Genomic DNA, 22,886 nt, shown 5'->3' on the forward strand with positions numbered 1-22,886 from the left:
GGCCGGGCCCCTCGGGCGGGCTGGGGCGGCGGCGCGGCGGAGCGCGGCGCTGCAGCCATGGCGGGCGGCGCGCGGCTGCTCTGGGTGTCGCTATTGGTGCTGCTGGCGCTGCTCCGGCCGCGGCCCGGGCTGGGGCGGCTCCGAGAGCGCCTCCGCGTGCGCTTCACCCCGGCCGTGTGCGGCCTGAGCTGCGTCCATGGGCCCACTGGCCCTCGCTGCACCCCAACCTGCGCGCCCCGCAACGCCACCAGCGTGGACAGCGGCGCGCCCGGCGGGGCGGCCCCGGGGGGACCCGGCTTCCGCGCCTGTGAGTGCGGGGTGGTGGTCCCGAGGGAGGGGTTTCCAGGGGGAGGAGTATCCCCGGGGATGGGGGAGATAGTCCCCAGGGAGAGGGAGCCCCGATTCCTTGTGCAATAGTGCTGGGGAATCCCTGGCTTATTTGAGGAAGGGAGCCTCAAATTCCTGGCTTTTGGGGTTGGGTCCTGAGGGTCTTGATTTCGCAAGCAATGAGGGTTTTCAGGGACCTGTGGTGTCCCATAGGAGAGAATTGGGGCTGACTTTTATGCCTGTGAGTCAAAGTGGGGAATACCAGAATTGAGGGGCTTGGGCACTTGGGAGAAAGGGGTCCGAATTCTGAGACTGTGAATAAGGGTCTCCAGAGTCCAAGGGAGAGTTCCAGGGCCATGGGGGATGTTCCAGTTTCTGCTTCTTTGGGTGGGAGGGATTAGGAAAGTGTAGGATGGGAGTGCCTTTGAGGAGAGGGTTTGGGGTGTGAAGAGTTGATCCTGAGAGCTGAGAGGGAAAGGGTGCACGGAAAGAGGGTCTCTGCAGGACCCTGAGTTGCAAGGGTCACACGTGGAAGAGCAATCCAGGCTGGAGGCCTAGGAGAAAGGCGCCCCCTGGGGGCAGAGGGGACAGGAGGCGTGTGCGCACCAGGCTCCCCTAGAGATGGAGAGCCCTTGGGGGGGTCAGGTGAAGTGGGGGGGTGGGCCACCTGTTGGCCCCAGGGTGTGGTGGTGGGTGGGTTCTCAGGGTCCGGGCCTACCTGCCCCCAGCCCCAGAGGCCCTCTGGAGTGGGGAGTGGGGGCCCCTGGCGCCAGAGAACTCGCCCAGCCTGGCCCCCAGCCAACCCAGCCCTGGCCGGCGTGAGCTCATCTCCCGCCTGAGCCCCCGCCCGCTGCCACTCCCTCTCTCCTCCCCTTCCTCCCTCCTTCCCTCACTCCCTCCCGGCCCAGCCTCAATGGGCTTGTGCCAGGCGCCGTGCCCAGGCGGGTGCCAAGCCCCTGGAGGCACAAGGAGGGGCCTGTGAAAGGGGGCTGACCTCCAGAGGACCTCGATGTCCTCAGCTCCTCATTCCTCCAGGGGTGTGGGACATGGAGTTGCTTGTGCCCATCTAGCGGCCCACCCTGGGTGTGGGAGCCCTCAGAGAGCTGGGGCAGGGGGGCCTACATTCAGGACCAGAGAAGACAGAGAAGTGTCTTTGGAGGTTAGGAAATGCCCCCAGACCTAGCTGAATTACGACCCCCATCCCCCAACAGAGACCCTTCCTATTTTGGAATCTTGATTCCTACTTAAGCCTCTCCCAGGCCTGCCACTTAAATAAGGCCCCCATTAGAAAACCCGGGAGTCCTGGCCTGACTTCTGTAACTAGGGGAGCCCAGAGTCTCTGCCTTCAGGCCCTAAGTCCCTCTGCATCACTATCAACAGACTCCAGAGACCAGCCCCTCCGGTGAAATTCCCTCCCATTCTTCTGATGTAATCGTCCCAAACAGTGCCCCTTATCAGAGAACTCTAGTTTTGTCCCTCAGCTACTCCTCCCCACTTCCAGGGGAAACCCCAGATAACAAATTCTGTACAGTGATAACTCTGCTCCCTAGCCAAATTCTCTTCTCACAAAAGGCTCCTATTTTCTTCTGTTTCCAACTGATCCCCAATTACTGTCTATCCAAGTCCTTCTCTTCCAGCTGACTCCCTCCCCAGGAACTCTGATCCATCTATCTCCAGAGAAACCCAGAGTTGGTCTTGATCAGTTGATCCTCCCAAGAGGACTCCAGATACTGTGCTCCCCCCAAGCAGCCATTAATCAAAAGACTTGGGTACCTAATCCCTTCGCTGAGAGGGGAGGGGGGATTCCACAGTATCTTACAATCTTCCCAGACAATCGAGGCTCTCATGGACTGGAGACTCCCAAGAATCCCACTTCTCCATCTAAACCTTGTTCTTGGCACTCTCAAATTGGCCAATCCCTAAAAGACACTAGAGTCCTGTTTTTAGGTAATTCTCCCCAAAAGGACTTCAGGGCTTCCTTCTGTTGAAGGGTGCCTCAGTTTCCTATGGGATAGGCTCCCTTTCGGTTCCAGAAACCTCGAGCGAGTGTTCTTTGAACCTCAGAGTGCTGCCTTCTAACTGATCTCCTCCCAGAAGTCCAGTCTCTTTACCCTTATAAACTGAGGGGGCTCCCTCTGTGCTTTCCTCTCTCCAGTGTGTGGCTCAGAATCCCACACACGCCTTCCTGGACGGCCCCGGCCGCCTGCCCCCTTCCTCCCCTCCGCACAGCTGTCTCCAGCTGTTCTCGGCAGCCCCGGGGGAGAAAGGGAGGGGGTGCCCTCGCAGGATACGTCCGGCCTTCTTTGGCTCAGCCGACCCGGGGCTCCCCAAGGGTCCAGAATGAGGAGCCGCCGCCCTGCCCCCGCCGCACCCCTCTCTTTGTTTACCCCGCCGCACAGCTGGCAGTGCCCCGCCCAAAGGTGGCCTGAGGCCCAGCGAGGGCGCGCATGGAGGGGGGGGCAGGCGCGTTCCCGCTGGCCCCGCCCCGGGGCTACCGGAGGCGGGAAGTCAGAGCTAGAACCGGGGAGCCACAGCCAGAGGGGAGGTGGGAGGAGACAAAGCGCGGGTGGGGGGTGGCTAGGACTCCCAGATTGCCGGGCGGGGGCGGGGGGTGAGTGGAGCGTGAGCGAGTGAGCCAGGGCAAATTAATGTAGGGAAAGGAAGGTGGGCGGGGCTAAAGGCAGCAGGTTAGACGCTTTGATAGGCGGGGTTTACAATCCCTTGGGTAGAAGAAGGTGATGCAGGCGAGGTGCATAGAAGAGGGGGGAACGCATAGCCTGTGGGCGGAGCATGAATGTAGTGGACCCGGCCCGGCTTGGTGTGAGGGTGCCTCGAATGGTGAGGAGACAGCGTTGCGAGCACGGGGTGGTGCCAGGGAGTGGCTAAATGTGGTTTTAGTCAATGGAAGTGACCAGCGCTGGGTCTGAGGGGCTGGAGCAGTAAAAGATGGGCGGGGCTAAGGGCAAAGGCAGGAGCTGGAGTGGGCGGGGCTGAGCCTATGGGCGGGAACCACGCTGTCTGGGCGGGGCTTGTACGCTGTGGACTCAGACCGAATGTGGGACTGGAAGGGGGGTGGGGTTGTGAAAGTGAAGGGGGAGCTGGAGGGCGTGGCGAGTGGGCCCAGTGGGCGGAGCTATACCGCCAAGGGCTGTCTGATACCGACCAGCCAATGCAAGTGGCCAGGGTTAGTGGGGAGATGACACAAGACAGCTCGTGGCGGGACGACTTAGAACTGAGTGATACCTTTGAGGGTGTAGTTATAAAGTTAGGGACTGAGCTAGTTTGGGTGCGCTCATTCCAAGGGGAGCTGCAAGGAGGGTTGCCGGCCCTGAGTGTCCTCGCTCTCCCCCTAGTCCTGTGTCCCTTGATCTGTCACAACGGAGGTGTGTGCGTGAAGCCTGACCGCTGCCTCTGTCCCCCGGACTTCGCTGGCAAATTCTGCCAGTTGCACTCATCAGGCGCCCGACCTCCGGCCCCGGCCATGCCAGGCTTCACCCGCTCTGTGTACACCATGCCACTGGCCAACCACCGCGACGATGAGCATGGTGAGGAGAGTGAGGCGGGAGTGCCCTCTGCCTCCTCTGTCCACCACCTCGCCGTTCCTCTGACTCCCATCTTTCCTACCTTCTCCTGAGTACCCTTCTCCAGCGCGCCCTTTCCCCCATTCCTACTCCCACTTTGTCCTCCCGTGCCTCGCTCCAGGAGTGGCGTCTATGGTGAGCGTCCACGTGGAGCACCCGCAGGAGGCGTCGGTGGTGGTGCACCAGGTGGAGCGTGTGTCCGGCCCTTGGGAGGAGGCGGACGCCGAGGCAGTGGCGCGGGCGGAGGCGGCGGCTCGGGCGGAGGCGGCAGCGCCCTATACGGTGCTGGCACAGAGCGCGCCGCGCGAGGACGGCTACTCGGACGCCTCGGGCTTCGGTTACTGTTTTCGGGAGCTGCGCGGAGGCGAAGTGAGAGGAGGCCGGTGGGGAGGGGCCCGGAGCGTGCCACCGCGCGGGGGCGCGCTCACCCTGCACTTCCCCACAGTGCGCGTCCCCGCTGCCCGGGCTCCGGACGCAGGAGGTCTGCTGCAGAGGGGCCGGCTTGGCCTGGGGCGTTCACGACTGTCAGTCGTGCACGGAGCTCCTGGGTAAGCCCCAGGACGTCCCCGAGGTGCTTGGAGCTGGGGAGGAGTGAGAACCCCGCTGCTCCTAGTACTCTGCCCATAGATATGCCCTTACACAAATTCTAGCCACGCCTACCCCCGCTGTGGGGATCATTTCCACTGTAGACCTATCCATACCGTCTGGAACCACCCATCCCACTTTCTGACTTTGGCTACCCCGTTCTCACCCGGCCTTTGTGCCATGGGCCTCCTCATGCAGATTACCAACCTAAGGCTGCTGACCTTGCACTCAAACCGCACTCAACATCTTTTAGTTCCTCCCATCCCATTTTGTCCCCGCCTACTCCATTCTCGCTCCGCCCACCCCGGCCCACCCCTTTCCTCTCTCCAAAGGTAACTCCAACCAAGTGGGCGCCCCAGATGGACCGTGTCCAACTGGCTTTGAAAGGGTTAATGGGTCCTGCGAAGGTGAGCTCGGGCAGGGGGTGGGAGGAGCTTGGGACGCGGCTGGCAGGGAGCTTGCCCTGGACGCCACTGGGACCACCCCATTCCTCGCAGATGTGGATGAGTGCGCGACTGCCGGGCGCTGCCAGCACGGGGAGTGTGCGAACACGCATGGCGGGTACACCTGCGTGTGCCCCGACGGCTTCCTGCTTGACTCGTCCCGCAGCAGCTGCATCTGTGAGCCACTGGGACCTGAAACTGGTCCCATGTCCACCCTGTCCTCATGCCAGAACATCCCTGGCTCTAATTCCCTTAGACCACATTCCCCCCAGATGCTCCCAGACTCCCAGGTCCCTCCAGTCACTCTTAGATCCCCCTCAGAACGTCTCCGACTCTCATACACCTGCAAACTCCCTGGACCTTCTTCAGCTCCTCTAAGAACCCCTCAAACCTTTTGAATTCAGATCCCCAGACTTTTATCAGCTCCTCTCAAGCCCCCAAATTTCCTCATCCCTCTCGACCACCAGATCTTCTTCAGATCCTGAGATCCTTCCCAGATTCTCTCATTCACCCCTCTCAGACTCTCCTCAGGCCCCAAACCCTTTTCAGACCTCCAGACCCCTCAGCTCTTCTTCAGACTCAGAGCTTTCCCAAATGCCCCTCACACCCACCGAACCCTCCTTGGGACCATTCCCCTACCTCCCAGATCCCCTAGTCCCACTACACTCCCAACCCCGCCCTGAAGAATTTCCTCCCCCACCCCCAGCCCAACACGTGATCTCAGAGGCCAAGGGGCCCTGCTTCCGCGTGCTCCGCGACGGCGGCTGCTCGCTGCCCATTCTACGCAACATCACCAAACAGATCTGCTGCTGCAGCCGTGTAGGCAAAGCCTGGGGCCGGGGTTGCCAGCTCTGCCCACCCTTCGGCTCAGGTGAGCGCCTCCTGCTGGCCTTTCTCTAGACTTGATGCAAACAGCCCCCATTCTAGGCTCAGTCCCCAGGCCCTCCAGCCAGGTTGGGTCCTAGCCTTAGCCATGCCCCCGGCCTCTGAGACAGCCTATCTTCAGACTGGAGTCCGCCCGGGCCCCCACCCCATCTTGGCCACACCCACACCTGAGGCACACAACCTGGAAGTTAGGCTGTGTCAGCCAAGCGTCACCCCAGCCTCGACCTCCCCTAGCCCTTGAGATAGGCTGCCTACCCAATCTTGTCCCCAGGCTTTAGCCAACTCCCCAGCTTCTGAGACATTGCCTTCAACCTAGGTTCCGCCCCGCCCCAGACACGCCCCTCCCGGAGATACCTCCCTGGCAATCTTGCTTCTTCATAAAACCAGACCCCACAATGGATCTGTTTCCTGGACTTCAATCCCGTTCCTGTAGTCATCAAACCAGACCCCACCCTCAACTCCAGTCCCTGCCATCATCCCGAAGAGGGAAAAACGTCCTTGGTCCCACCCTTAGCCTCTGAGATGTCCCATTCTTTGGCTGGGGTACCACTCCATCTCAGCATCCAACCCAAACCCCTAACACACTCCCAGGCCAAGCCCTATCCATGGTCAAGGCCAGACCCTAGACTGCCCCCCTCTCCTTCACCCCCCTTCCTTCTCATCCCCTGCTACTCTTTTGCCCTCTGTCTACCCATCTTCTTCCCTTTCTTGTTCCCAGAGGGTTTTCGGGAGATCTGCCCAGCAGGCCCTGGCTATCATTACTCGGCCTCTGACCTCCGCTACAACACCAGACCCCTGGGCCAGGAACCACCCCGAGTGTCCCTCAGCCAGCCCCGTGCCCCATCCTCCACCTCTCGGCCACGCACAGGTGAGCTGGTTTCTGGAGGAAAGGGTGTTGTCTCCAAGGGGAGATGAGTGGGGACACCCAAATCCAAGTCTCCACTGCTGATACCCCTTTTTTACCAGGCTTTCTGCCCACTCATCGCCCAGAACCCCGGCCTGCGCCACGGCCAGAACCTCGGCCAGAGCCCCGTCCGGGCCCTGAGCTTGCCCTGCCCAGCCTCCCTGCCTGGACTGGTCCTGAGATCCCTGAATCAGGTGTGGTAGAGAGAATCGGGGCCTTTGACAAGGGTATTACAGGCAGGAGTTCCAGGTGGGGTGGGGGGCTCCAAAGTGAAGAGTATACAATCGAACAAATAGGGATATGACAGCCAGAGGAGTTAAGAAATGGGTGGGAAAAGATAAAGGTTTGAAGGGTGGGGTGGTGGTTACATCCAGAGCTGGAGTCAGACAGGCCTGGGTGCGAGTTCTGTCAATTGGGAAGGTCAACGTCACCTCTGAGGCTCAGTTTCTTCATCTGTAAAATGCGTATCCTTGTGAGGATTCAGCAGGCTGTCTCTGAAGTACCTGGCACATAGTAAGTGCTCAGTTAACGTGAGACAAATACTAATTTTTCACGGAGGACACTAAGGACACATTTCAGGCAGAGGCCTGGAGAGCAAAATATTAAAAAATGGAGACTTTGGGGTGCCCTTATGGGAGGATTCAGGCAGAGGATCTGATAGGAACGTCCCATGTTAAAGGAGAGGCGCATCAGAGGGGAAGACTGGGCTTGAGGAGGGACATCCAGGAGAGCGTTTCATGCGGAGGATCTGAGGGAATTATCCTGGGATGAAAGGGACAGAGGACTCACAGATGGGGGAACCCTGGCTCACTGGACCCCCGCAGGTCCCTCTGCAGGCGAGTGTCAGCGCAATCCCCAGGTCTGCGGCCCCGGACGCTGCATTCCCCGGCCCACTGGCTACACCTGCGCCTGCGACTCCGGTTTCCGGCTCAGCCCGCAGGGCACGCGCTGCATCGGTAAGCCAGGCCGAGGGGGAGGACGGAGGCGGGGCGGGCGGCTCTACCCGGTCACCTCCTAACCAGACCCCTCCGTACCCTCAGACGTGGACGAATGTCGCCGCGTTCCCACGCCTTGTGCTCCCGGGCGCTGCGAAAACACGCCAGGCAGCTTCCGTTGCGTGTGCGGGCCGGGCTTCCGAGCGGGCCCGCGGGGTGCGGAGTGTCTGGGTGAGAAATCCAGCTCCCACCCCAGCCGGGGTCTCGCTCCGGCTCTCTCTTTGGAGCAGTTCCCGCCCTCGCACGCTTCCCCACGTCCCTTCAGGCCAACTACTGCCTTGGCCTGGCCCCTGGCCCCTGGCCCCGTCTTCAGACCAGCTCCTACACTCATTTCGGCCCCACACCGCCTAGCCGACCTTTCCCGTCGGGGCGGCTTTCTGCAGCACTAGTGCCGGGCCTTTCTCCAGGACTGGGTCCCGGCTCCGCCCCTCCCCTGGCCTCGCCCCCTCAATATTCCAGACTAGCTCCTGCTCTCTCCAAGGCCGCTCCCCTGTCCCACAACTGCTGCAACGTATCTCCCCACCATGACTCCTGATTTCCACCCTGCCACTCCAGTGCCCCGTCCCCAAACCACCCCTTCCCTCGCTCCTGCCTTCCCTTTGTTCACCACCCAAAGCTGCTCTTCTCACCCTTGCCCTCCCCAGACTCTGCCCTCCCCAAATTGACCCCCTCACGGTTCCCCTCTCTGCCTCTGCCCAAGCTGGGTCCCCAACTCTTGCCCTGTCCTCCCCGCTGAATCTCCGCCTCAGCCTTAAACCGACCTCCTCCGAGCCCATCCACCGCCCCTGGCTCCCGCCTCGGCCTGGCCCCGGCCGAAGCTTGACTCCGCCCCTGCCGTCCCCGCCTCCCCGCCTCCTCAGGCCTTCTAGGGGAGGGGAGGAGGCGGAGTGTCTGCCCCAGTTCCAGCCACCTGGTTTGTGCCCGCAGACGTGGACGAGTGCCACCGCGTGCCGCCACCGTGTGACCGTGGGCGCTGCGAGAACACGCCAGGCAGCTTCCTGTGCGTGTGCCCCGCTGGGTACCAGGCTGCGCCCCACGGAGCCAGCTGCCAGGGTGAGGGACTGGGCATGTAAGGGAAAGGGTAGGGCGGCAGTGGTGAGAGATGGAGATGCCAAGTAATGAGGCAGAGGGAGGCTGATTGATGGGAGACAGAGGCCAGGCTCTGAGAACCAGACGTGCAGCCTGTTGGGGATGGAGAGGCCAAGTGATGGAAAACAGAAAGGCTGAGTCATGGAGGATGGAGAAGCAGAGGAATGGGGGATGGGGATATCATTATTGGGGGAAGGGGTAGAGTTATGGAGGACAGAGTTTAAGGAGACCCATTGATATAGACTAGGAAGACAGAGTTCTAGGAAGCAGACAAGAAGCTTAATGGGGATTGAAAAAAGTAGAGGGATAGAGGACAGAGTTAGAAGGACGAGGGATAAGGTGGCAGAGTGATGGAAGATGGAGAGCAGAGTCATGGGGACAGGGTGGCAGAATGATGGAGGGTAGAAGGTCAGAGCAATGGAGGTCAGGAAGGTAGAATAGAGCATGGGGGGGGGGGACGGGAGGGGCATAAAGGAGGTATGACCTGGGTCCCTTGCTCCGAGCAGATGTGGATGAATGCGTCCAGAGCCCGGGCCTGTGTGGCCGAGGGGTCTGTGAGAACCTGCATGGCTCTTTCCGCTGTGTGTGCCCGGCTGGCTTCCGGGGCTCGGCGTGTGAAGAGGATGTGGATGAGTGTGCCCAGGAGCCACCGCCCTGTGGGCCAGGCCGTTGTGACAACACAGTGGGCTCCTTTCACTGTGCCTGCCCTGCTGGATTCCGCTCCCGTGGGCCAGGGGCCCCCTGCCAAGGTGAGGGTGCTGAGTCCAAAGGCACTCCACCCCCGTTTGCTGTGGGGACTGGAGAGAGACAGGTCTGGGGGGCAGAGAGGCAGAGGGATGAGGCTCAGTGAAGGAGGACAGGGACAGAGGCCTGGTGGTAATGAGGGGGTGGGGAGGGTCTGGCTCCAGTGTCTTCTCCCCTTTCTGCAAATATGAGGGTGCTCTCCATCCCTCCTCATTTTTTGGTTGATACTTGTGAACCCTGAGAAAGGGACAGCTCTGAGTCAAGGAAGGCAACATGCAGGAGGTGGTGCCCTAGCTGCATCTTGGCAGCTTGAGAGACCATTAATGAGGAAACAACTAAAAGGTCTGTCCTTCTGGGAGGAGGAAGCAGCCTGAGCAAAGTCCAAGACGCTGCGTCCAGAACAGAATGTTGGGGTGGATGGTGATGGCAGTGGGTCCGGGCCCCTTCCTCAGCCTCACTGGTCTCCTCTGCCCCAGATGTGGACGAGTGTGCCCGTAGCCCCCCGCCTTGCACCTATGGCCGGTGTGAGAACACAGAAGGCAGCTTCCAGTGCGTCTGCCCCACAGGCTTCCAACCCAACGCTGCCGGATCCGAGTGCGAGGGTGAGGCCGGGGAGGGAGGGAGGAGTGTGGATGGATGAGGGGGGCGTTGGGCCATTCCTTCAAAGCCACCCTCTCCTCTGCTCCCCAGATGTGGATGAGTGTGAGAACCACCTGGCATGTCCTGGGCAGGAGTGTGTGAACTCACCTGGCTCCTTCCAGTGCAGGGCCTGTCCTGCTGGTCACCACCTGCACCATGGCCGATGTACTGGTAAGATCAGGCCCTGGGTGTGACCTTGGACCTGCCTCATGACTCCTGACCCAGATCAATGACCCTGACCTGGCCTGCAGCCCTCTAACCTGGATCTCAGTCCCCTTACCTGGACCACAACCTCCAGTGCAGATTCTTGACCTAGATGGTGGACCCTTGATCGGACTGCAGTTCCTGATCAGGACCATGACCCTTGGCCCTTAATGTGACTTTTGACTCTGTGACCAATGAAACCTCAACTTGACTGTGATATTTGACCTTAACCATGACCCCCTGCTGATGACCCCTGACTGCAGCCCTGATAGCAGTTGTGACCCTCCTGATGCTGCTTGTCCTCTGGCCCTGTATGTGACCTGTGACCCCTAAACTTGACTGTGACATTTGACCTAATCATAACTATTGACCATAACCCTGACCACAACCCCTGTGATGCTTGATCCTGTTTCTTTCACTGCCCCTGCCCCTTCTCAGGAGTCCCTTCCCTGGGGCCTGATTGGGTTCTTGAACCTGGACCCTGACCCCTGACTGGAGACTGGCTGCTGATTCATCAGAATCCCATCCAGTTGTCCTGGTTTATAATACCTGACCCCTTACCCTAATGAATGTCTGACCCCTGTCTCAGTCCAGGGTCCCTTCACCCGACCCCAGGATCCTGGCACAGGGAGTTCCCAGAAACCCAGACTCACAGGACCCCCAACCCTGGTCTCCCCTACCGACTTCTGACATGAAGCCTTCACCTCATATCCAACACAAGACAGTTCCCATCACCTTCTTCAGACCCCTGTGCCCCAAGGGGATCCATCAGTGTGTCGCTAGACAGAACCCTTTCTGAAATCGCCATTCCCGCAGATGTGGACGAATGCAGTTCAGGCGCCTCCTGCGGCCCCCACGGCCGCTGCACTAACACCGACGGCTCCTTCAGCTGCAGCTGCGCGCCAGGCTACCGGGCGCCACCTGGTCGGCCCGGACCCTGCGCAGGTGGGCCGGGCAGGGAAAAGGCTAGACAGCCTGGGAGTGGGACCTGACTTCCTGGATAAAACCTGGTGGGGAGGTGGAAGCTGGACTAAGGGACTGGAGGTGAAATTTAGAAAGCGGCCATCGGGGTGTGGCTTGGGAGCCGGGTTGCCGCCTTGTAGGCGGGGCTTGGGTTTCGAGGGCGGGTCTAGTGGCGCAGCAGCCCTATTCTCTGGGTACTCTAGACGTGAACGAGTGCCTGGAGGGCGACTTTTGCTTCCCCCACGGCGAGTGCCTCAATACCGACGGCTCCTTTGCCTGTACTTGTGCCCCCGGCTACCGGCCCGGACCCCGCGGAGCTTCTTGCCTCGGTGCGTACCCAGGCTGGACCTGGAGGGGAAAGGGTTGGGGAAAGGGTGGGGACAGGGAGGGGCGGAGTTGGGAGAGGAACGAGGAAAGGGCGGAGTCTGGATACATTGGGCAGTGAATGGAAAGGATGGCGCCAAACCCGATGGAGAGGTGGGGCTTTCAGGAAAGGGAGGAGCCTTAGGCAGGTGGGGAAGGCGTTACGGTCTTGGAGCGGGAGGGGTGGGGAAAGGGCGGGGGAGGGGCGTGGCCTGGAACGTTAGGCCGAGAAGGAGGCTGTCCACTGTCCCGCAGATGTGGACGAATGCAGTGAGGAGGACCTCTGCCAGAGCGGCATCTGTACCAACACCGACGGCTCTTTCGAGTGCATCTGTCCTCCGGGACACCGTGCTGGCCCAGACCTCGCCTCCTGCCTCGGTGAGAGGCCTCACCCAGGCCTGATTCCTCTCCTCTGTGCCTCCTGGTCTCCCCCATTTGTCTCCCCGTCGTGCCTCTCAGCCGATTTCTCCTTTCCCCTTTCATGCGTCTCCCGGCTCCCCTTCTGACTTTCCTCTCCCCTCCTTGACTCCCCCACCTTTTCTCCTTTCCCTTCCTGCCTCCCCTGTTTCCCCCATCTGACTGCCCTGCCTCCCTCCTCAGACGTGGATGAATGTCGGGAGCGGGGCCCGGCCTTGTGCGGGTCTCAGCGTTGTGAGAATTCCCCCGGCTCCTACCGCTGTGTCCGCGACTGCGACCCCGGCTACCACGCAGGCCCTGAGGGCACCTGTGACGGTGAGACCACGGCTCTCGCCCCCACGAAGAGTTGCAGAAATCGGCTCCAGGCCTCATGGACTTGGGGGGAGAGGAGGGAAAGTGTTCCCAACCAATGCACTTAACTCTCTCCCCATCGGTGGTGGAAACAAGCCACCAGTGTCTTTATATTTTTTTGTAGAGGGGAGGCAGGAGGATGAGGGAGGACACTCCTATCAGGAAACAGGCCAAGCCTCGCTTTCAGAAGCAACCCAGATGGGGGTGGTGGGGGGGTGGTGTGCGAGTTCATCCGTAAAATGCGGGTCCAGAATTTTGCAGAACAGGTGAAATGCCTGCGAACTGCCTAGGGCTCTTGGGTTGCCAGACCCCTGATTCATGGAAACCTAATTTCATGGGACCTCATTCATTAATTCCACAAGAATTCATTAAGCCCCTACTGTGTGCAACACTAGTGGCAGAACAGTCAGTGAGTCAAACAAAATCCCTGTTCTCATGGAGCTGACCTTCTAGGGGGAGAGACAAACAATAAATATGTAAAGAAATTCAGCAAACAATTTGGAGGCACCTACTGCGTATCAGGCACTGTTCTACATTCTGGGGATACAGTGAGGAACAAGCCAGACACAAATCCCTGCCGATGTGGAGTTTGCATTCTAGAGAGGTGACAGTTGGCATGCCAATAACTACATGGATATAATGAGTTTAAGAAGGAAAGTAAAGCAGGATAAATGGACAGAGATGACAGGGCAGTATGGGTGGGGGCACTAGGAGGGCTTGACCTAGACCCTCGAGTGAAGCAAGGGAGGGAGCCATGCTGATAGCTGAGGGAAGAGTGTTCCTGCAAAGGGAACAGCAAGTGCAAAGGCCCTGAGGTGGGACCATGGTTAGGCTCCGTGAGAAATTGTAATGAGGCCTTAAGAGGTATCAATGCTTATTGAACTTTAGAAGCTCAGACTCCTAGAATACCAGATTCAGAGACTTCTCAGTCATGGGAACTGGAAGCAGCACCAGGAACCTGTGAGTTCAGGCCTGTGACTCCCCTCTCCTTGCCCCACGCCCTCCCCCCTCTTTTGCAGACGTGGATGAGTGCCAGGAATATGGCCCAGGGATTTGTGGAGCCCAGCGCTGTGAGAATACCCCTGGCTCCTACCGCTGCACGCCGGCCTGTGACCCTGGCTACCAACCCACGCCGGGTGGCGGATGCCAGGGTGGGTGTCCCTGCGGCAATGGGAGAGATGCGGAGGGGCTGGAAGTTCCAACAAAGGCCTGACTGTCTGGTGGTTGCAGATGTGGACGAATGCCGGAACCGGTCCTTCTGCGGGGCCCATGCCGTGTGCCAGAACCTGCCTGGCTCCTTCCAGTGCCTCTGTGACCAGGGCTACGAGGGGGCGCGGGACGGGCGTCACTGCGTGGGTACGGGGCTCCGGGGCTGGGTGGGGCCAGAGGGTGGGGAAGAGATTGGTCAGGCCCTGCTCCTCTCCATAGATCTGAATGCATGTAAACTGTGAATATAAGATCATCTTCACGCCAGTCAGGAACCCCTATGCATTCAGATTTTATTTTGGGGCGTGCTTTAAAAATTCATGCACAAAGTAGTAAAAAGTGCACTAATCTTAAGCGTACATAAACATTCTTTATTTTTTTCCCAACATTTTATGAGGAAAATTTCTAAACATAAAGCAAGTTAAAAGGCCTGTAGAATGAATATCAGCACACCCATGATCTATATTCTGTTATTATCATTTTATTATACTTGCCTCCTCATATATCTTTCCATTAATCCACCCAATTTTTTGGATAGGATTTTAAAATTATTATTATTATTTTTAATTTTTTTTTGGGGGGGTACACCAGGTTCAATCATCTGTTTTTATACACATAGGATTTTAAAATTAAATTGCAGCCATCAATATACTTCCCCCTAAACTCTTCCATGCATAATGCATGTCATTAACCAGAGTTCAATATGTGTTTACAGATATTTTTATTTGAGGTTCAATTTACGTACAGTACAATGCATGTCTTTAATTATACATTCTCTTAGTTTTAAGAAACGCAAACATAAAAGCCTTTATTTCTTTAAAGAGAATTGAAATTGTGAAGTCCTGGGAAATATTTGAACTTCAGGCATATGTGGGTCCAGGAACTGACAAGACTAGCTGTCTCCCAGCTCTGTTATCTTCTATTGCACTTACTTGCAGATAGATTCTCTTTTCACAATGACAGAAGTGGCCCTAGCACCTCTGGTTGACATCCTCAGCTTGACATCCCTGGCTACAGAGGGAGGCTCTTTCTCCCTATTTCTAGAACAAGTCCCAGGACTGGCTTTGATTGGCCCAGCTTGGTCACTGCCTGTCTCTGAACCAGAGAAATGCAGCAGTCTGCTTGGCCTGCTGAAAACACATGGGTTGAAAATGGAGGAGCAGAGGGCTCCCAAGGGAAATTCAGGCTTTGTCACCAGAAGATTAGTAGATGATGGGATCTGGGCCATGAAGATACTCCTACTTGCAAACTCAGACTTTTAGACTTAAGGAATTCCAGAAGTTTACAACCATTGACTCCCTCTTCCCTGTTGTCTCCTGTTCACAGATGTGAATGAATGTGAAACGCTACAGGGTGTGTGTGGAGCTGCCCTGTGTGAGAATGTGGAAGGCTCCTTCCTCTGTGTCTGCCCCAACAGCCCTGAGGAGTTTGACCCCATGACTGGGCGCTGTGTTCCCCCTCGGACTTCTGCAGGTGAGACTGAGATCAATGTCTACTTAACTGATGGCTGCTGGCCCCACAGAAAAATAATGGGATCTAACTATTCCTGATGTGGACAGCTGCCATCAATTAGATGCTGTTGTTTTAAACAACAAAAACCTGCAGCACACGAGTTAACCTGGGTGTGGGACTCAGTGTCAGGAGAAGTGGATCCTGGTTCTGACTTTATCAGATGCCTTCACTTAGCAATGTCCACTATGTTTAGGCCCTTTTCTGGGCACTGAGGACACAGTAGTGACCAGGAAAGACCACCCTGTCTTCTAGGGGCTCACAATCCAGTGATATAACCTGACAGTAACAACCCAGAGAAGTCAGGACTGGGCTGGAGGAGGCACAGGCCAGAGCAAACTGCCTATGATGGGAAAGGCTAGGGGGTTGTAGGAATCCAGAGGAGGTGCCTCCCCAGCCTTGAAGGAGAGTTAGGGAGGGCTTCCTGTAGGAGCGGGTGTCTGAACTGAGAGCAGCAGGATGAGTAGAAAGGAACTAGGTGAAGTGGATGAGGGAGGGCATTCTGGGCAGACAGTATGGCAAGGGCAAAGGCCTGGCAAGGCAAGAGAGCACCTGACATATCTGAGGGACTGAAGTGATTTCAGGGTGACATGCTTTACAGAGCAAGGGAAGGGGTGGGGAGAAATGAGGCCACGGAAGGAGGCAGGCGCCAGATAACACTGACTTACTGTGGTCAGGAGGTTGGACTCTTCTCAACAGCACTCTGGCATGATGGAAAGGTTTTGAGTGAGAGAGGGGTGTAATCAGATTTTGGAACTTCTTCTGGCTGCCATGTGAAGGTGGGTTGGAGGGGGTCTGGGACCTGAGCAGAGAGGACAGGGCTGGACCAAGGCAAGGGCCATGTGAGGGAGGAGAGGGCAGGTGTGAGAGGGGCTCAAGAGGCCAGGCGGACAGGCCTTGGGGCTGCCTGGGTTGGGGAGAGGTGTCCAGGCTCAGGTCTAGATTTGGGTGTGAAGATTCCAAGGCCAGTTTGGGACATATTGGATGTGAGGCCACAGGGAGGCCTCCAGGAGGCCAGGGAAATCCCCTCTTTTACCTGAACTGCGGCTGGGATGATGGGCCAGATGCTTGGGAGAGTGAGGCGGGGAGGCAAGAGGTACAGAAATGAGAGGAGGTGAGAATGGGAGAAAGACACGAGGAAGATGCTGAGAGGTGTGGAGTCTGGTTCTGCCACACGGGGTCTCAGGTTCCCCATCCATGGCACAAGGGCTGGAGGCTCAGCCCACACTGGGCTAATGTCCTTTGTCCCCCCAGGTACGTTCCCAGGCCCACAGCCCCATGCACCTGCCAGCCCCAGTCTGCCAGCCAGGCCCCCACCACCATCCCAGCCCCACCGGCCCGGCCCACCAAGGCAGCCCGTGAGCAGCGGGCGCCGGGAATGCTACTTTGACACGGCGGCCCCAGATGCATGTGACAACATCCTGGCTCGGAACGTGACATGGCAGGAGTGCTGCTGCACTGTGGGTGAGGGCTGGGGCAGCGGCTGCCGTATCCAGCAGTGCCCAAGCACTGAGACAGGTGGGCCTGGGCCCCTGCGTGGACACAGGGCTGAGGGTTTGCGTAGAAATAGATGGGCATGGGACTGGAACAAGGGGACACATTTGGACACGGGGCTGAGGTGCTGCTATTGCATGGGCAAGAGGGAGCTGCCAGCCAGGGGGGCACAAGGCTGAGAGGTGAATACAGACAGGCCCAGGGGCTGGGGCAAGGGTATCTGGGCTCAGCCTTGTCTCTGTGTGCAGCCGAGTACCAGTCATTGTGCCCCCACGGCCGGGGCTACCTGGCACCCAGCGGAGACCCGAGCCTCCGGAGAGGTAAGGCCCACCCACCCTCAGCCCCCAGGCCCTGCTCTGTCTTATCCTGTCTCTGTTTTCTTTCTCTGTCTCTCCCCTTCCCACCCCTGTCTTCTGTAGCTCTACCTCTGGGTCTCTATCGCCACCTCTCTGTCCTTCTCTTCTCTGATCATGCCACACACTCCCCGCGCATCCAGCCCACCCCACAACCTGGCCCGCCCCCATCTCTCTTGGGGGGGGGCGCGCCTCTGATCGTCTTTCCCGCAGACGTAGACGAGTGCCAGCTCTTCCGAGACCAGGTGTGCAAGAGCGGCGTGTGCGTGAACACGGCCCCAGGCTACTCATGTTATTGCAGCAATGGCTACTACTATCATGCCCAGCGACTGGAGTGCATCGGTACGAGCCCCACCTCCACCATCACCCCCACCCCCACCCCGGAATCTGCCCAACCCTTGGCCACGCCTGCTCCTCTCTGGAAGGTGGCCGCCACCAGCAGGAAGTCCTTCCTGGAGTCTAGGCTGCCATCTGTCACACTGTCAATGCACTGGGTAAATGGGAAAGGGGAGAAGACTGCTTCTTAATCACTCCCTCCATGCCTCCCTAGACAATGACGAGTGTGCGGACGAGGAGCCAGCTTGTGAGGGCGGCCGCTGCGTCAACACCATAGGCTCTTATCACTGCACGTGCGAGCCCCCACTTGTGCTGGACGGCTCGCGGCGCCGCTGCGTCTCCAACGAGAGCCAGAGCCTCGGTAACCCCGCCCCCGCCCCGCCCCGCCCAATTACCCCGCCCGGGTCCCGCCCACGCCGCCCAGCCCCTTTTTACCCCCCGCTCAGCCTCACGCCCGCACCCGGGCCACGCCCCCTCGCGTGGCTTGACCACGCCCCATTTAGCCTCTGGTCTCAGTTGTTTGACTCTCAGAATGAGAAGCCAGTTGGCCGGGTTAAAGGCGAAGGTTTTAGAGGAGCCTCCGTGCCACTTGCTGGCCCTGTGTACACGTGCACGTTGTTTATCGCCTCTTGGACCCCAGCTTCCTTTCTGCACATTGGGTGGACTGGCAATAGCCCCTACCTTACAGGATAGCTCTGAGAAAATTTATTTTTAAGGACAGAATGGGACCTGGTCTAAGTGCTAAAAGCTTGCTTTCTGTTATTTCTCTGTGTGTCCTCTGTTTCTTTGCACCTCTCTGTGGGTTTCTGTCTTTAGGCTTTTCTCTGAATTTCTGACACTCTCTGCATCTGTCTTTGCTTTTAGGTCTATTTCTCTCTGCATCTTTGCTTTCCTGTGTTTCTTTGAGTCTCTGACTCTTTCGACGTATTTGTCTTTATTTCTTTGGGTCCTTTCTCTCTTTTTTTGCCCACTGACCCAAACCCTCTTCTCCTCCCACTTCTTGTTCCTATGCTGTCCTTCCACACCCCAAGACTTCAATCAAACAGTGCTCAGAGAGGAAAAGCAACTGCCCTGGGGTCACAGAGCCCTCCAGCGGCCAGGCTTGGATAGAACCCTCCTGTCAGACCCTATCTCCCTGCTATATGATAGCCTCGTACCGGCTGAAGCCCTGTACTCACCTGGAGCTACCTTAGAGGACCTCTGGGAGTCAGATCACAGCTGACGAGAAGGATCTGGTGATAGGCAGAGGATGGCTGGGCTGCTCCAGTAGGGAGAATGAGGATTTGGGAGGACTTGAGTGTCTTCCTGCCTTGATGTGTGCCGTCTCTGCCCTCAGATGACAATCTGGGAGTGTGCTGGCAGGAAGTGGGGGCTGACCTCGTGTGCAGTCGCCCTCGGCTGGATCGCCAGGCCACCTACACAGAGTGCTGTTGCCTCTATGGCGAGGCCTGGGGCATGGACTGTGCCCTCTGCCCCGCACAGGACTCAGGTACTGCCACCTGCCTGGGCTACACTGAGACTCTGCCCCTCAGGCTCCAAATCCAGGTCCTCAGACTCCCAGTGTTAGACCCCAAGATCTCCCAAACTCGTTCCCTCAGACCTCTGTGTCCCAGCCCATTCCTAAATCTCGGTCCCTTAGACCCCAAGTCCCAATCCGAAAAGACCTCCAAGGCTCAACCACAGACACCCCAAGCCCTGACTCAGCAGGGCCCATAGTTCCAGTCCCATAGGGCCCTGAGGCCTGGTCTCTCAGACTCTCAACTCCTGGTCTCTAGAACCCCAAGACAGCCCATGAGACCCCTACTCCCAAATCCTGGAACTTTAGACCTCAAATACCGGTTGCTCAGACCCTGCCATCCTGGCCCACAGACTCTCTGGTCATAGCTCACAAACCTCCAAGTCCCAGTGGCTTGGACACCCACATCCAGGTGCCTAAGAAGCCAACACACAGCACCAGAGATCCCTGTGCCTTGGCTCTTAAAAGCCCTGAGTTCCCCAATTCTCAGCCCTTGGAAATCCGGTACCAGCCCCAGGTCCTTGGTCCTCTGATCTCCAGGTCCCATGGCTCAGACCCCTTCCCGTGCATCCTGACCCCTCAGGTCCCTGGTACTTCCCAGTTCTGGTCCGTAAATCACCTCCATCCCCTAGCCCCAGATCTCATGGGCCCCCAAATTCCAGCACTTGGACCCTGATTTCTAGCTGCAGTCCTGAGTACTCCTGATCCCAGGAGGGCCTTGGAATCCCAGTCTCAGTCCTCATACCTTCAATCCTGGCTCCAGAACCCCTAATCCCAACCCTGCAATCCCAGTTCCTTCCTTTGAAGCCCCTCTAATGCCTCAGCCCAAGCGCCTCCCCCCCCCCCCGAGGCTCCTCTTCCCTTAGTGGGGGACATGAATGATGGGTGCCGAGGAAGCAAAGGCTGATTGTTAAGCTTGGCTCCTGTTCGCAGATGACTTTGAGGCCCTGTGCAATGTGCTGCGACCCCCCGCATACGGACCCCCGCGGCCAGGTGGCTTTGGACTCCCCTATGAGTATGGTCCAGACCTAGGTCCACCTTACCAGGGCCTTCCCTATGGGCCTGAGTTGTACCCGCCACCCGTCCTACCCTATGACCCCTACCCACCGCCACCTGGGCCCTTCGCCCGCCGGGAGGCTCCCTATGGGACGCCACCCTTCGACATGCCTGACTTTGAGGACGATGGCGGCCCCTACGGTGAATCCGAGGCTCCTGCGCCACCCGGCCCGGGCTCCCCCTGGCGCTATCGGCCTCGCGACACCCGTGGCTCCTTCCCAGAGCCTGAGGAATCGCCTGAAGGTGGAAGCTATGCTGGTGAGTACTGCGGCCCAAGTGATGGGAACTAACGTGAGGAGCTAAGTGCGCAAAGAGATGGAGACAGAGGCAGGGAAGAAGGGAGAGAAAGAGACGGAAATAAAGAGAAGACGGTGGAGAGAGATGGGAAAATGGAGATCTTGTTGGAGAGAGCGACAGAGAGCAGGGATGAAGGGGAACAGAGACATCTCTGTAGACCTACCAAGAGAGCGAGGAGGACAGAAGGACAGCTAGGGAGAGCAGAGAGACGGAAACATTCTGGCCCCAAGCGCCCCCAACAGGCCTGGAGCGGGATGGGCAGTTTAGAAGGGGACACGGAAGCAGGGGTGTGGCCCCACCTGAACCCCGGAGTCCCCACATTCTCCGCAGGTGCCCAGGCTGGGCCCTACGAGGGGCTGGAGGCGGAGGAGTGCGGGATCCTGGACGGCTGCGCCCACGGCCGCTGCGTGCGCGTCCCTGAGGGCTTCACTTGCGACTGCTTCGATGGCTACCGCCTGGACATGACCCGCATGGCCTGTGTCGGTGAGGGGTGGGCCGGGGTCAGCATGGAGGGGGGCGGTGCCAGAGAGGGTGGAAGCCTTTACTAGAGGTGGGTAATCAGGGGTGTCAAGGAGACCGGCCAGCCAAGAGGAGGTGGGGGAGCAGAGAGTAATTCTTGTTCAGGGATGGGGCTTGCCTGAAGGACAGGTCAGACTGGAGGGAAACCCGAGCTTGACCACAGGACTGGGGCTGGGCTTGAAGCAGGTTGGAAGGATAGAATCCTGCAGGCCTGATTTCTAAGGACACCCAGGGCTACCTTGGGCAATTTGCTTGTCTTCTTGAAGACTTTCAGTCTTCCCATCTATAAAATGGGAATAGGAATCATGTCTGCCTAGTTTAGATAGCAGTGAAGCAGAGTGGTTACAATCAGGGACTCTGGGGGAGTTGGGTCAACCTCAGGCTCAGTCCAGCAGCTTGCTGTGTGACCCTGGATAGGTCACTGTCCCTTGCTCAATTTTTCTCACCTGAAAAATGAGCATAGTGAACCCATTTCATAGAGTTGTGAACATCGATTTACAATGATAGTGAGGTCTATGTGTAAAGCTCAGAGAAGAGAATGGAGTTCCCCAAAGTCTCACAGCCAAGAAATAGCAGGGGGCTGGGCACTCAGGGTCTTTGCAGGCTGGTCTGAGGATCCCCTGGGCAGAGTATGGGCTTTTTATGTGACATCGGGCAAGGGGCTTCCCCACGCTGGGCTTCAATTTGCACAATACCCACCTCATAGCGTTATTAGGAGGATAAAGTTAATACATGTAATATGCTTAAAACAATGTCTGGGACAGAGTTAGCATTTATTGTTGATATCATCAGTATTGTTTTCCTAACAAAAATCTAGTATCCTACGGGCTACCATACCCATCTCACAGAACACAAAGCTGAGACACAGAGAAGTTAAACACAGAGAGGTTAAGTCACCTGCCCAGGCTCACACAGCTAACAGGTGGTAGTGGCTGGATTCCACTCCAACAGGAGGCTCAGCATCCACACCCCTCTGCACCAGGAGCCTCAGGGGCCAGGGAGGCAGGCTCCTGGGTCCCCAGCCCTGAACAGCGCTCCTGGTATCCCCCCTCCCCAGACATCAACGAGTGTGACGAGGCCCAGGCGGCCGCCCCGCTCTGTGTCAACGCGCGCTGCGTCAACACGGACGGCTCGTTCCGCTGTATTTGCCGCCCAGGATTCGCACCCTCGCACGAGCCGCACCATTGCACGCCCGCCAGGCCCCGGGCCTGAGCGGCAGCCGGCCTGGGCCGCCCGCTCCGCGCCTGCGCACGCGGCGTCCTTGCTGCGCACACCCTCCCTCGGCTGGCGCGCATGCGCACAGGGATGACTGACCTGGAGGAGAGGAGGGTCGGTTGGACAGAAGTACAGAAAGAGCGCCCCTCCTACAGACGCCCCGGGCCCGGGCTTAGGCCACGGTCCCCTTCACATTCCCGCTCCTTTTTATAAAAATGTTCAATTAAAAAACACCTATTTTGTACCTTCTGCCTCTGTCTGCCTGATGTTTCTCAAAGTTTGGCTCCAGAGTTTGTTCTTTGAGCCACTAAATTACATCCTCTCCCCATCCAAGCTTCTTCATTCCCGTGCCTCTGTCTCTTGGTCTATCTCTGTGTCCCTTGGTTTTTGCTTTTCTCCTATGTCTATTTCTTTGTCTCTGTCATCTGTCTCTTGTCGTTCTGCTTGTTTTCTCTGCCTAATTCTCCGTGTCTCTTTTTGTCTTTTAGTCTCTGTTTCTGTGTCTTTCTTTTTCCCTAGCTCCCTGTTTCATTCTCTCTCTAATCTCGAGAGAGGTCTTACGTCCGGATTTTCAATACTCCTAACCCTTCCAATAAATCCTGTCCGTAGCCCCCACTTCCCCCTGTGTGGGGCCCCAGGCAGGGGCGGGATGGGGTAGCCTCAGCTCCCACTCAGGGTGCTCCACCTTTACTCAGCTAGAGGGAACCCCAGATTTCGCCTACTTCCCAAAGAGGTTTAAAGCTTTTCTGGTACAGGTGGGTCATGGGGAGGAGGTGGGAGCAGGAATCCCTGGAGGGGTACATCTGGACCTGGGCCTCCAGCTGGGATTTGGTTGTGGCAGAGCAAGGAGTGGCAGTCCTGGTGGCTGGCCTGTGCAAGGACATGTGGAGGCGGG

At 58.0% G+C, this 22,886-nt stretch overlaps 1 protein-coding gene across 4 annotated transcripts; it reads left to right on the forward strand.

Moving 5' to 3' along the window:
* Positions 1-31: 31 nt before the first annotated feature.
* Positions 32-22,235, forward strand: LTBP4 (latent transforming growth factor beta binding protein 4). Of its 4 annotated transcripts, none has more exons than XM_057712183.1 (30): positions 32-307; positions 3,681-3,872; positions 4,030-4,277; positions 4,354-4,456; positions 4,826-4,900; positions 4,991-5,113; positions 5,643-5,807; positions 6,540-6,689; positions 6,758-6,919; positions 7,550-7,681; positions 7,766-7,891; positions 8,648-8,773; positions 9,316-9,558; positions 10,030-10,155; positions 10,244-10,363; positions 11,213-11,341; positions 11,563-11,688; positions 11,978-12,100; positions 12,323-12,454; positions 13,510-13,641; positions 13,721-13,846; positions 15,023-15,169; positions 16,460-16,723; positions 16,948-17,019; positions 17,266-17,394; positions 17,603-17,749; positions 18,725-18,877; positions 19,838-20,218; positions 20,588-20,740; positions 21,834-22,235. In XM_057712183.1, exons 1-30 carry the CDS (start codon positions 58-60, stop codon positions 21,986-21,988), a joined length of 4,710 nt encoding a protein of 1,569 aa, XP_057568166.1. In that variant the 5' UTR covers positions 32-57; the 3' UTR covers positions 21,989-22,235. The 4 variants fall into 4 exon arrangements, with proteins under 4 accessions (XP_057568166.1, XP_057568167.1, XP_057568168.1 ...); XM_057712184.1 differs by having other exon boundaries at positions 6,788-6,919; XM_057712186.1 differs by lacking the exon at positions 32-307 and adding an exon at positions 2,950-3,165.
* Positions 22,236-22,886: the final 651 nt, after the last annotated feature.

The sequence above is a fragment of the Hippopotamus amphibius genome, chromosome 16 (assembly GCF_030028045.1).
Source record: "Hippopotamus amphibius kiboko isolate mHipAmp2 chromosome 16, mHipAmp2.hap2, whole genome shotgun sequence".
Taxonomy (NCBI): domain Eukaryota; kingdom Metazoa; phylum Chordata; class Mammalia; order Artiodactyla; family Hippopotamidae; genus Hippopotamus; species Hippopotamus amphibius.

Coding starts and splice junctions, on each gene's coding strand:
- LTBP4 (XM_057712183.1), top strand. CDS start 58: ATGGCGGGCGGCGCGCGGCTGCTCTGGGTGTCGCTATTGGTGCTGCTG. Junction 4,457..4,825: donor GTCGTGCACGGAGCTCCTGG/GTAAGCCCCAGG, acceptor CTCTCTCCAAAG/GTAACTCCAACCAAGTGGGC. Junction 10,364..11,212: donor GCACCATGGCCGATGTACTG/GTAAGATCAGGC, acceptor CCATTCCCGCAG/ATGTGGACGAATGCAGTTCA.